Raw genomic sequence first — 13105 nt, forward strand, 5'->3', positions numbered from 1 at the left:
CAAGTGCATTTTTAAACCTGCTTTCAGGACGTCCCAAGCTCTTTACAGCCAATGAAGCACTTTTTGAAGTGTGGTCACTGTTGTAATGTAGGAAACCTGGTAACAAATTTGTGCACAGCAAGCTTCCACAAACAGCAATGAGATAAATGACCAGTTAATAGTGATGGTGGTTAAGGGATAAATATTAACCGCGGAAAGCTCCCGTGCTTTTATTCAAAAATATGCCGCGGGATCTTTTACGTTCACTTGAGGGGGCAGATGGGGTCTCGGTTTAATGTTTCATCCAAAAGACAGCACCTCCAATAGTGCAGCACTCGTTCAGCATTGTACTATGTATGGATTTTTTGTTTTCCTTCTCTGTCCCAAGAAGGTGCAATTTCACATTGATCTGACATTACTTCACTCTTCAATAATTAAGGGACTTTGATTCATGAACAATACTACCATAAGAATGACCGTCAATTAGACGAATGATAGCATGTACATACCAAGACACGCCTAAGACAGGTCAGGTTGGATGCTGCACATAGATCGACGCCCTGTAATGCAGAGAAAGAATGTTTATCTTCAAGGGAGGTGAAGGATACCACCAAGGTTAAGAAGTGAAGATGAGATAATTTAAGAGGTATTGATTATGTTGTTGCCAGCTTGAGTTTTAAAAGGTCAGAGAATTGCACAGCCTTGGGAAGGAATTCATTAGGGAGTAGGTGACAAAAACAACAACTTATTGTGTTAAAGGTGCTATACAAATATAAAATGTGTCAAGTCTCTACGCAGGCGCATTATAAAACAAAACACAACACTGAGCCACATAAGGAAATATTAGGTCAGGTGACCGAAAGCTTGGTCAAAGAGGTAAGTCTTAAGGAGTGTCTTAAAGGAGGAATGTGAGGTGGAGAGGTTTAAGGAGGGAATTCCAGAGCATGAGTCCCAGGCAACTGAAGGCACAACCATCAATGTGGAGCAATTAAAATCAAGGATACTCAAGAATCTAGAATTAGATATATACAGTTATCTTGGAGCATTGTGAGGATGGAGAACCTTACTGAGATAAGGAGGGGCGACACTATGGAGAAATTTGAAAACAAGGATGAGAATTTAAAAATCAAGACATTGCTTGATTGGAAGCTCATGTAAATCAACAAGCACAGGAGTGTCAGTGAACAGGGACAACAGAGTTTTGGATGACTTTAAGTTTATAGAGAATAGAATGTTAGCTAAGATTACATAGGATATACAGCACAGACACAGGCCATTCAGTCCAACATCCTCCTCCCATCTTTCCTCATCTAAATCTATCATAACCCTCTATTCCCTCTCTCTGCAGGTACTGTGTCTTAAAAGGGCATTGGCAACCATGGACTTCCATGTGTAAGCCCTTGGTTAGGCTTGACAAGATACTGAAGTGGTTTGCCATTGCCTTCTGCAGGTTCTGGCTGACCAGGAGACTCTCCCGCTCTTACCGCCTGCCATAGGTGTATTGGAAGGATTTAGTGTTTTTGTTTTGGCCATGTTATGAACAGCCATCAAGTCCTGGAATGGGACTTGAACCTGGAGCTTCTGGGTCAGAGACAGGAACGCCACCCACTGCACCACAAGACCGCTCATATACTTATCTAGCTTCTCCTTAAATGCATTTGTAATATTCACTTCAACCTCTTTCTGATGGAGTTCCACATTCTCACCACTCTGGGTAAAGAAGTTTATTCTAAATTCCGTATTAGATATTTTGATGACGATCTTATATTGAAGGCCTCTCATTATGCTCTTCCCCACAAGTGGAAACATTAAATATAGAATACAAGACTCTTTCAGTAACTGCAAGTATGACATTTCTAATCAATTGTGAACATTGGTCAATGATAATGGATTTTGATTCTGTTCTAGGAGCGTTCAAAATTATGGACAAGTTTGGAACAGGAGTGATTAATATCAACTATAAAGAGGTAGGTGAGGAGACTCATTCACTTCAGTAACTTTAAGATGCACCAGTATACTTACTTCACACAAGGTTTACAGACTCATAAACATTTACTGCACAGAAAGAGGCCATTTGGCTCATCGTGCCTGCACTGGTCAATAAAGATCTAACTACACTAATCCCATTTTCCAGTGCCTGGCCCACAGCCCTAGAGGCTATGGCAACGCAAGTGAATATCTAAATACTTCTTAAATGTTACGAGGGTTTCTGACTCAACCACCCTTTCAGGCAGTGATTTCCAGACTCCCACCACCCTCTGGGTGAAAAAAATTCTCCTCAACTCCCCTCTTAGCCTCTACCGCCTACCTTAAGTCTATGCCCCCCCTGGTTATTAACCCTTCTACTAATGGAAAAAGTGCCTTCCTATCCATCCTATCCATGCCCCTCATTTTATACACCTCTATCAGGTCCCCTCTCAACCTTCGCTGCTCCAAGGAAAACAACCCCAGTCTATCCAATCTTTCCTCATAGCTCAGACCCTCCAGCCCAGGCAGCATCCTAATAAATCTCCTCTGCACCCTCTCCAGTGCAATCACATCCTTCCTATAATGTGACCAGAACTACACACAGTACTCCAGTTGTGGCCTAACCAGTATTTTATATAGTTCCAGCATAACCTCCCTGCTCTTGTATTCTATGCCTCGGCTAATGAAGGCAAGTATCCCATATGCCTTCTTACCATTCATGGTGTAATCCCTTGCCTTGTTAGCCCTCCCCAAGTGCTTTATCCCTCACTTTTCAGGGTAGAATTCCTTTTGCCCACCTGACCAGTCCATTGATATCCTCCTGCAGTTTATGGTTATCCTCCTCACTATTTACCACCCTACCAATTTGCGTGCCATCCACGAACTTCTTGATCATACCCCCTACATTTAAGTCCAAATCATTTATGTACGCCACAAACAGCAAGGGCCCAAGCACCAAGCCCTACGGAACGCCACTGGAAACAGACTTCCAGTCACAGAAACATCCCTCTACCATCATCCTCTGCTTCCTGCCTCTCAGCCAATTTTGGATCCAATGTGCCACTTTGACTTGGATCACATGGGCTCTTATTTTCTTGACCAGTCACCGATCGAATTCTTGACATAAATGCAGATACATTTTCTCACTATTAGTAACAACATGCTAGCTAAGTCCTGATGATTTTTCCTCCGCTTGCTCAATGATCTTCCCTGCACTCACCCAAATCTCTGCAGTCTGACTCATCTTCTTAGATGCCCAAATCAAGTTACACCACCTGCACTCCCATCCCTTTGCTCCAGTTAAATGCAACCCAGACTCTAACTTGAACATATCAAAAATGACTAATTTTACTGTATGCAACTAAACTGCATTTTATTTGTTACGGTGTCAGTTTTTGACTGATTACATTCCTGTGAAGCTTCTTGGGAGGTTTCACTAAATTAAAGGTGCAAATTATTGTTCTTGATGTAATTTTACTCCATAAAGTGGTGAATATGTTGTTCCAATGAACTGTGAGCATCTCCACTGGTTGCTTTCACTGTTTCTGTTTATATGGAATTATCATTTCCCAATCTAGTTTCCTTAAACACATCCTTTCTGTTCCTTTCCCTCTAGTGGCTCCAGATGACTATGTACAGCTAGGATTCTATGACCCGTCCAGTCAATCAACTGGAAAAGGAGGTCCCGCACAAGAAGGTTCGAGAAGCATTGGGTCCCTGAAGCCTGGTTGCAAGCAGGGTTATACAACCCATTCAATCTTGCACACCCTTGCATACCCATTGAGTAGATAGCAGATCCTTATAGATTTCCTGGGGTGTTACCATAGTCAGCTCATGAGACACGGTTACCGCAGGGATATTCCAGCATCCTGAGGTAGTTCTCCAAGTCATTTACTCACCTTTTTCCTATATCAATGCCTCATTCCTTTAAACATTTTCTTGCTGCTTTTATAAGTCAAGCTTGGTGTCAGTTGATCTAATTTTGTAGAGGCTCTGGCTCAACAACAACTTGCATTTATATAGAGCCTTTAACATAGCAAAATATCCTAAGGTGCTTCACAAAAGTGTTGTCAAATACAATTTAACACAGCCATATATGAGGATATATATATGAGGACAGCTGGTCAAAAACTTGATCAAAGAGGTAGATTTTATGGGGCGTCTTAAAGGAGGAAATAGAGAAGGGTGGAGAGGTTTAGGCAGGGAACTCCAGAGCCTAGACAGCTGAAGCCACGGCTGGCAATGGTGGAGTGATTAAAATTGGGGATATTCAGGAGGCCAGAATTAGATGAACACAGATATCTCAGAGGGTTATGAGGTTGGAGAAGGTTACAGCGATAGGCAACGGAGAGGCCATAGATGGATTTGGAAACAAGGATGAGAATTTTAAAATCAAGACGTTGCTTCACCAGGAGCCAATGTAAGTCAGTGAGCACACAGCCGATAGGTGAACCGGACTTGGTGTAAATTAAGACATAGCAAGTAGCACTCTCTCGTCTAAATTTGAAAGTTGTGAATTCAAGTACCACTCCAGAGACTTGAGCAAAATGACCAGACTGACATTTGTAGTGCAGTCCTGAGGGAGTGCTGTAATGTTGGAAGTGTTGTCTTTCAGATGAGATGTTAATAAGACACCTGTCTGCCCTCTCGGATAGATGCAAAAGATCCCATTATTCCAAAGAGTAGGGAAGTGCTTCCTGGTATCCTCATCAATATTTATCCCTCAATTTACATCACTAACTGAAAAACAAATGATCTCGTCATTCTCACGTTGCTTGTGCGCAAATTGCCTGTTTCATTTTCTAAATAATAACAGTGACTGCACTTCAGAAAGTACTTCACTGGCTGCAAAGTGCTTTTGGAACATCTTGAGGTTGTGAAAGGCACTACATAAACGCAAGTCTTTCTTACTTTTACCTTACTTTTCTCCAACTGTTTTCAGCTTTAGAAATGTACTGCATTGGGTTTAGCTGTTTACTTCAGTCTCTTGGTCAACGAATGCACCAATAGGGAGATAGTGGTAATGTCACTGGACTACTAATCCAGAGGCTCAGGTAATGCTCTGGGGACATGGGTCCAAATCCCCCCATAAGTTTAATTAATAAATGTGCAATTGAAAGCTAGTCTCAGTAATGGTGACCATGAAACTATCTTCGATTGTTGTAAAAACCCATCTATTTCACTGATGTCCTTGAGGGAAGGAAATCTGCCATCTGGCCTACATGCTACTTCAGCAGTGTGGTTGACTCTTAACTACCCACTGAAATGGCCAGTCAGCTATTCTGTTCAAGGGCAGTTAGGGCTGGGCAGCCAGTGCTGGCCTGGCAGTGGCATCCACATCACATTAAAAAATGCTCCGAATAAAATCTTTCATGTGCCTAATAAATACAAAAAAAAATGCTGGAAATACTTAGCAGGTCAGGCAGTATCTGTGGGGAGAGAAACAAAGTCAATGTTTCAGCTCGAGATGATCATCGTTTCTCTCTCCACTGATAGTGCCTGACTTGCTGAGTGTTTCCAGCATTTTTTGGTCTTATTTCAGATTTCCAGCATCCATAGTATTTTGCTTTGTACAAGAATTCGATGTGAAACAGGAAATTAACCTGCGGCTCATAGCTTTAAGAGTTCAAATATAAAACCTGTGCTTCATTTTGCATTGTTCAGATGTTTGCATTAATATTTTTTGCATACTATTCTTTAACAGAATGTAATTATATACCAAAGAATATTGAATAAAAACTGCATTTGAAAAAAAACCCACCAAAATCAATTTATATTATTTTAACAAAGCTCCTCTTTTTTCACTTTTTGAGAACATTAATTCTTAGGAGGTGAGCCTTACTGGTAAGGTCAGCATTTATCATCCAACCCCAGTTGCCCTGCACTGTGTTTCCCGCCAACGCAAAACGGCCGTCTGCGGATGCGTGCCGGTCCCCTCAGATGTCACTCTGCTCAGTCCGAAAGCAATTAATGTCTCGATTGCACACAGGATATAATTCTGGTACAAGATGGTAGGCCATAATACATTTGGTATTGAGTAATTGGGACAGACTTGGTTCATAATCTAATATTTAAATTTGAGCGCTCATAGAGGAGTCAAATTCAATTTGAAAAGGAGAAACAGTTTGAAAAGGAGTTCCAGTGTAATCACAAAAAAACTCTAGGGAATGGCTGCAAATTGAAATCAATTCAGATAAAGGTTTACTTGACTGATGCCTAGGCTGGGGAGTTATCTTATGAGGAAAGGTTGGTCGTGTTGAGCCTGTATCTATTGGAGCTTAGAAGAATGAGAGGTGATCTTATTGAAACTTAAGATTCTGAGGAGACTTGAAGGGATGGAACTCAATGAATGATTCCTCTTGTGGGAGAGACTAGAACTAGGGGGCACAGTTTAAAAACAAGGGGTATCCCACTTAAGATGGAGATGAGAAGAAATTTTTTCTCTGAGGGTTGCGATTCTGTGGAACTCTCTTCCTGACAGCGGTGGAGGCAGTGCCAATTCATATTTTTCAGGTAGAGGTAGATAGATTCTTGACTAGCAAGGGAGTCAAAGGTTATTGGGAGAAGGTGAGAGAATGTGGAATTGAAGCAACAGTCAGATCAGGCATAATCTTATTGAATGGCAGAGCAGGCTCAATGGGCTGAAGGGCCTACTCCTGCTCCTAGTTTATATAAATGTATCAACAACACAGCTTTAAATGCTGTGGGTCCCTGCCACCCCACATCCACTGCCACCCCACATTCACTACCACCCAACTCCCACTGACCTTTGCCCACTCCAGGTTTGGAAACTTTGTTCTATCTGTAATGAGGTTGAAATGGGGAAACTTCTCATTAATTTCTGTACACTCTGTCTTCCGATGCTTTTTTCTGCAAGTCCAGAAGGATGGCCCTGTCTCTTCAGAACCGAGGATGTGTCCAAGTGCCATCAAAGTTTGTGTTTCCTTTTGTGTTTGAATTTCCTTTATCACAGATTCAAGTTGAGAGCCTGTAAAACAGTAAAAATGGCAGAGAAACACTAGTACTACGCATGCATGACATTGGCAGCAAACGCAGCTGTTGCCCTGAGTAGTGGTGGTGCGTTCCAAATGCAGTCACCTGGTTGAATAACCAGTGCATACACAATGGACTGAATGGCTTCCTTCGTAGTATCTCTGCGATTCCAAGAGAGGGCCCTAACACCATATCAGTATTGGAAATCTAGCCTGAATCAAGAGGTTGTGGGTTGGAGTCACAAAGCTGGTTGCAATCCTGTGCCATATTGACTGAGGGAGTGCTGCACTGTCAGTGGTGCCACTTTTGGATGTGATGTTAAACTGAGGTTCCATCTACCGTCTCAGGTGGATGCAAAAGATCCCATGGCACTTATGGAAGAAGCGTAGGGGTATTTTCCCAGTATCCTGGCTAGTATTTATCCCTCAACCATCATCAGTACAAGTGTATCTGGTCACTTATCTCATTGCTGTTTGTGGGAACTTGCTGTGTGCAAATTGAATGCTGCAAATCCCCACAAAACGACAGTGACTGTTGCAAAAAATATTCATTAACTGTGAAGCACTTTGGGACTTGGTCAGGTCATAATGGATGCAAGTTTCTTCTTGACCTCTTGGTGAAACCTCCTTTACCAAGTAACCTCCTTGGCAAACTTTCTAATAATTTGTGTAGAATTCTCTCTGGCTGACTGGCATGGCTACATTAAGCTTTCTCATATAACACAGCAGGAAAAAGGTCAGTAATTCCATTCTGGTAGAAATCAGATTGTGAAATGTCACCAATAATAACTATAATTTATAACTTGTCTGTTGACTTATGGGGGCTAGTAACTGATGTTGTAATGCTAGTAATGTAAGTAACTGAATCTTACAATAAACAACAATTATAAGCTCATAATCTAAGCTGACCATTTTGGCTAAAACATTAAATCTGGCCATGCTCAGATACATATAAATGTTTGATACTATTCGGAAGGAGGAAGCTCCTGTGGTGTCCTGGCTAACATTCTTCATTCAGCCCAGAGCATCAGAAACAGATGATCTGCCATTTGTTCACCTGCTGTTTTGGGATCTTGCTCTGCACAATTTGCTGGCCACATCTGTAACAGCAGTGACCAACCTATAATTAATTCATTGGTTGTGAAGCACTTTGGAACATCCTACCAAATTGAACAGTGCCATATAAATCAAGCTTCTTTTCTATCTATGAAGCAGCAATTTGGTCCACAATTGGTGCTGAGAGTTAGTTGGACTCAGGTCCTGAGTGCCTCTGCGTTAGGGATGGGAAAATTGGCCAGATGTCCCATCCTGGATCCTATCTGATGACACTTGCTCAAAGTGCATTTGTGGACATCAAGCAAGGAGAGATTCAGGCTCGCACACTAATCCAACAAAACCAGATTGTTTCCAAAATTGCACTTACTTTTCCCACAGGTCCCTAGAATTGTAGATCCATTATTCATTGTCACAGTTTGCATTAAGTGCACTACAGAATCAAGAAGTACATGGGTACCAGGTTCAAGGTCTGATAACTGCTCCACACTGAGTTAACTGACTTTAGATTGGGCAATGGTGTGGGAGCCAAATGAAGGACTAATTTGTAGGGTTATGGGGAACAATGCTGGGCTGCGGGACTAAGTTGGACAGTTCTTAAAAAGAGCTGGCACAAGCATGAGGGACCAAGTGGCCTCCTCCTGTGCTAAGATTGCATTCTATGAAAATTGGACCTCGGTGCCCCTAGAAGAGTTCCCATTCTCATTCACTATTGACCTTTTTTGGAAAGGATGTGCAGGTCATCAAGTGACAACAGAATCAGGCTTGGCCATGACGTACTTCATGGTAAAATACCTTGGTCAAACATTTGTCTATGCTCACATACGGAGATGAGCTTTTGGAAGGCAGCTGAGGAACTATAGCCTTGCATAAAACAGAATTGGAGAAAGCAAAAAAGCAGAAGTTAGATGCATAATAAAAGAATTTTATGGTTATTATATTAATGCTTGTGCCCCCAACATTGGAGGCGAACCGACCAACTCTAAAAAAGGCTGCCAGTAGCGATAACATGCTGTAGATGGCCTTAACAAGCTCAGCATAGTCCTTCTGCCCCTCAGAAGAAGGAAAATCCCACCCTCGAGAGCTGCTGGCCAATCAGACTGGCTGGTAGTTCATACAGTCCCACGAAGACAGTATAGATTCTGGACTCGGATCAGTCTGGGATTTTTGAGTATGGAGGGATTGGGCATCCGAGGAGTGGGAGGTGATGGGGGGGTCACGTTTTGGAGGCTGGGGAGGTGGGGAACACAAAGGGTGCTTCTTGGGGGTGCCCCTGATGCACACAGAACACTCCACAAAGGAGTTAACCCCTTTCCTTCCAGCTTTTTCACCAGAATTATTGAAAAAGCAGCCTGCTCACTCTCGTCTGCCTTCCACTGCTAACAGTGTTATGGAGGCAGAGGTAAACTCTTTCGAGTACAAACACGTTTTTTCATCTGTTCCTATTCAGCTGAAATTACATTGTTTCATAATTTGCCATGGTGAGATTTGAACTCTTGATAGTTTTGCCATTGTGAGATTTGAACTCTTGATCTTGGGGTTACAAACCCAGTACCATAACCACTTGGCTATTTAGGCCAAGCTAAGATGTAACTCTTTCGAGTACAAACCCGTTTCCATCTGTTTCAGATGAAGTTACATTGTTTCATAGTTTGCCATTGTGAGATTTGAACTCTTGATACTCTTTCGAGTACAAACCTGTTTCCATCTGTTTCAGATGAAGTTACATGTTTCACAGTTTGCCATTGTGAGATTTGAACTCTTGATCTCAGGGTTACAAACCCAGTACCATAACCACTTGGCTATTTAGGCCAAGCAAAATTGTTTTATAGTTTGCCATTGTGAGATTTGAACTCTTGATCTTGGGGTTACAAGCCCAGTACCATAACCACTTGGCTATCATACCAGAACTTGGAGGCAGAGGTAGAATTAGGCCTTTAATTGCTCCTTAATTGGACGGTTAAGGGCCTCAATAGGACTAAGGGTGGGCAGGCTAGTCGGCACCTTACCCACACACAGTACTATGGGGAACAGGTCGGGGGTGGTCGGGAAGGTAGTGGGCTAATCACCTGTCATATTTTATGTGCCACCCTGCTAAAAACACCCAGCTGGGAGGGTATGGGGGACATAAAATTCACCCCTTGCATTTATAGGGCACCTTTCATGACCTCAGGATGTTGCAAAGTACTTTACAGCCAACAAAGTACTTCTTGAAGTGCAGTCATTATTGTAATGTAGGAAATGCGGTAGCTAATTTGTGCAAGCAAGATCCCACAAACTGCAACACGATAAAAATAAGATAATATACTTTTAGTGATGGAGGGATAATCATGGCCAGGACACAAGGAAGAACTCCCTCTGGCCTCTAAGAAATAGTGCCATGGGCCTTTTACATCCAGCTGAGAGAGCAGACAGAGCCTTGATTTAAAATCTCATCCAATGAACAGCACTTCCTCACCAGTGCAATGAAGCATCAGTTTAGATTTTGTGCTCATGTCTCTGGAGTGAGACACGTACACACAACCTTCCAACTCAGGCAAGAGTGCTGGCAATGTGGCAGTTAATAATAATATCAACAACCTGTATCTATAATAGCACCTTTAACATAAAACATTGAAAGTTGCTTCACGGCTGCACTATAATGCAAAAATTGCCACCAAGTCACATAAGGAGATATTAGGCTGGATGGACAAAAGCTTGGTCATACAGGTAGGTTTTAAGGAGTGTCTTAAAGGAGGTAGAGAGAGGCAGAGAGATTTAGAGAGGGAGTTTCAGAGCTTAGGGTCTAGGCAGCTGAAGGCATGACAACCAATAGTGGAGCAGTTAAAATCAGAGATGCTCATGAGGCTAGAATTAGATGAGTGCAAGAGATCTCTGACGATTGTGGAGCTGGAGGAGGTTACAGAGATAGGGAGGGGAGAGGCCACAGAGGGATTTAAAAACAAGGATGAGAATTTAAAACTGATGTATTGTTGAACTGGGAGCCAGAACGGGACTTGGTGTCAGAAAGCACACACGTAGCAGTATTTTGGATGACCTTAAGTCTATGGAGGGTAGAATGTGGGAAGCCATCCATGAATTGGTTGGACATCAGATCTAGGGCAAATGAAGGCATGAATGAGAGTGGATAAGCTGAGGTGTGGTGGAGTTGGGTGATATTACAGAGGTGAAAATAGACGATGTTAGTGATGACACAGCTATGTGGTCAGACGTTCACTTTGGTGTGACACCAAAATACAAACAGTTTGGTTCACCCTCAGATTGTTGCCAGGAAGATGGCCTCAGACCAGCAACCCAACCCCCACGAATTCAAATTCCATCAAGATAAATTGTGACAATTAATTCGATAAATCTAGTAGTCTTACACTAGAAAGGATAACCAAGAAAAGTTCCTGGATTGCTTTAAAAGCCCAGCTGGATGACTAATGTCCTTCTGGAAAGTGAATCCATCATCCCCAGCCAACCTGGGCCTCCACGTGACTCCAGTCCCATTCTATGGAGCTGACTCTAATGTACTGTGATGTGGCCTAATAAGCCATTCAGTTGTAAAAATAAAAACAAAGTTGCCACAAAGCAAGGAGGGCCACTGCTACCTTGGGGCGTTGAATGACGAGAGTGCAATATGGGCTTACCAGCTCCGCCTGTGAGCCAAGGACAATTAAAAAAAAAAATTACGTGGATTCTTTATACACAGTCTATTTAGCTCAGCAAAGCTGCATGAAGACGTGTCACTGAAATTTACAATCCACCAATGCCTGATTACATCCCTGTGTACTTAAGCGGCAATATATAGCTGAATGATTGCACTGAAACCTGAATTGCACATCTCATGGGCTGCATCTGCCACTCATAAATATTTTATAATGGCCACTGTGTCAACAGTTGCTGTGTGTTAGTCAGGAGCAAATTCGAGGTGCTTTTATTCCTTCATCCATATTCAGCTCTTTTTCCCCTTTTTTCCTCCAATCCTCTCTTTCTGCAAGAGCACTGCCTCAGACTGAAGTGGATTAATTGTACAGAGAGCTGGCACAGGCAAGGTGGGCTGAATGGCCTCTTTCTAAACTGTATGATTCTATTGTGGATCCAAGATGAGGAGTGCCGTTCTCAGTTTCATTATAACAGTAGGATGCTGCTTGCTTGGACCTCGAGCTGATGATCTTACCCTGCTATGAGTGGCAAAAGCTCTCTGGGGCTTTGACTGGTGCCCATAGTCTGCCAGTATTAAATTGAGGAGGTCAGTGGACCAATAGCTGCAGTGCTGTGGTCTGAGCAGCACATGCTGAGTGCAGATTGCTCTTCAATTCAAGCATGATCTAATTTCCATACATACCTGCCTGTGTTATTCAATCACAAAGGGCATCACTGCTCTTGTTCTCTGCTTTACATCTGAACTTTTGAGCAGGGCATTGTGACTGGAGTTTTCCCCTTCATGGCCTAAAGATGTTAGTCAATTATAGCAACCCTCTTCCTCTGCATTCACCACATACCATACCCTAGCAGTGTCACAGGTCAGGCGATAATTGCAAAGGCTCTGCTCTCTCAGGTGAATTCAAAAGATCCCATCACCGCTATTTCAAACAAGAGTAGGTATTCTCACCCGGAGCCTTGGGTCAATATTTATCTCTCAACCAATATCACCGAGAGACAAATTTATCTGGCCATTAACACATTGCTGTTTGTGGAAGCTTGCTGTGTGCAAATTGACTGTCACCTTTAATAAATTGCAACATAGACTACACTTCAAAAAGCTTTGGGATTACTTGATGTCATAAAAGTTGCTGCATGGATACAAGTTCATTCATTCTTCAAAGTGGGCAGGTGCTGAGTGGAATCCAGACACTGCCCCAAAAGAGCCAAAAAAATTACAAGAATAATTAATTGAGCTGATGCTCCCAGTGCTGAACCCTGTTCAATGGGAGAACAGGAACCAGATGGGATGAAAACAAAAAAACTGCGGATGCTGGAAATCCAAAACAAAAACAGAATTACCTGGAAAAACTCAGCAGGTCTGGCAGCATCGGCGGAGAAGAAAAGAGTTGGTGTTTCGAGTCCTCATGAACCTAGCATGAGGACTCGAAACGTCGACCAGATGGGATGAATTGGCCAGATCTGAA

The 13105-nt window shown here is 42.6% G+C and overlaps 2 protein-coding genes across 6 annotated transcripts in view; one reads left to right on the forward strand and one right to left on the reverse strand.

Moving 5' to 3' along the window:
- LOC121272581 (calpain-3-like) overlaps positions 1 to 5085 on the forward strand; it is a 30803-nt gene extending 25718 nt beyond the window's left edge. For both annotated transcript variants that reach the window (XM_041179231.1, XM_041179230.1), the window contains 2 exons: positions 1888 to 1946; positions 3563 to 5085. In XM_041179231.1, coding sequence (XP_041035165.1) covers positions 1888 to 1946; positions 3563 to 3589 — 86 coding nt within the window. In that variant the 3' untranslated portion in view covers positions 3590 to 5085. The remainder of the gene's footprint in view (positions 1 to 1887; positions 1947 to 3562) is intronic.
- The window catches only part of clip3 (CAP-GLY domain containing linker protein 3), a 183199-nt gene that overhangs the window by 141679 nt on the left and 28415 nt on the right, over positions 1 to 13105 (reverse strand). For 3 of the 4 annotated variants that reach the window (XM_041179232.1, XM_041179233.1, XM_041179234.1), the window contains exon 3: positions 489 to 539. The exons of the other annotated variant lie outside the window; for it this stretch is intronic. In XM_041179232.1, coding sequence (XP_041035166.1) covers positions 489 to 539 — 51 coding nt within the window. The remainder of the gene's footprint in view (positions 1 to 488; positions 540 to 13105) is intronic. 4 annotated transcript variants of the gene reach the window in all.

Source organism: Carcharodon carcharias, chromosome 34, assembly GCF_017639515.1.
Source record: "Carcharodon carcharias isolate sCarCar2 chromosome 34, sCarCar2.pri, whole genome shotgun sequence".
In the NCBI taxonomy this organism is placed as follows: Eukaryota; Metazoa; Chordata; class Chondrichthyes; order Lamniformes; family Lamnidae; genus Carcharodon; species Carcharodon carcharias.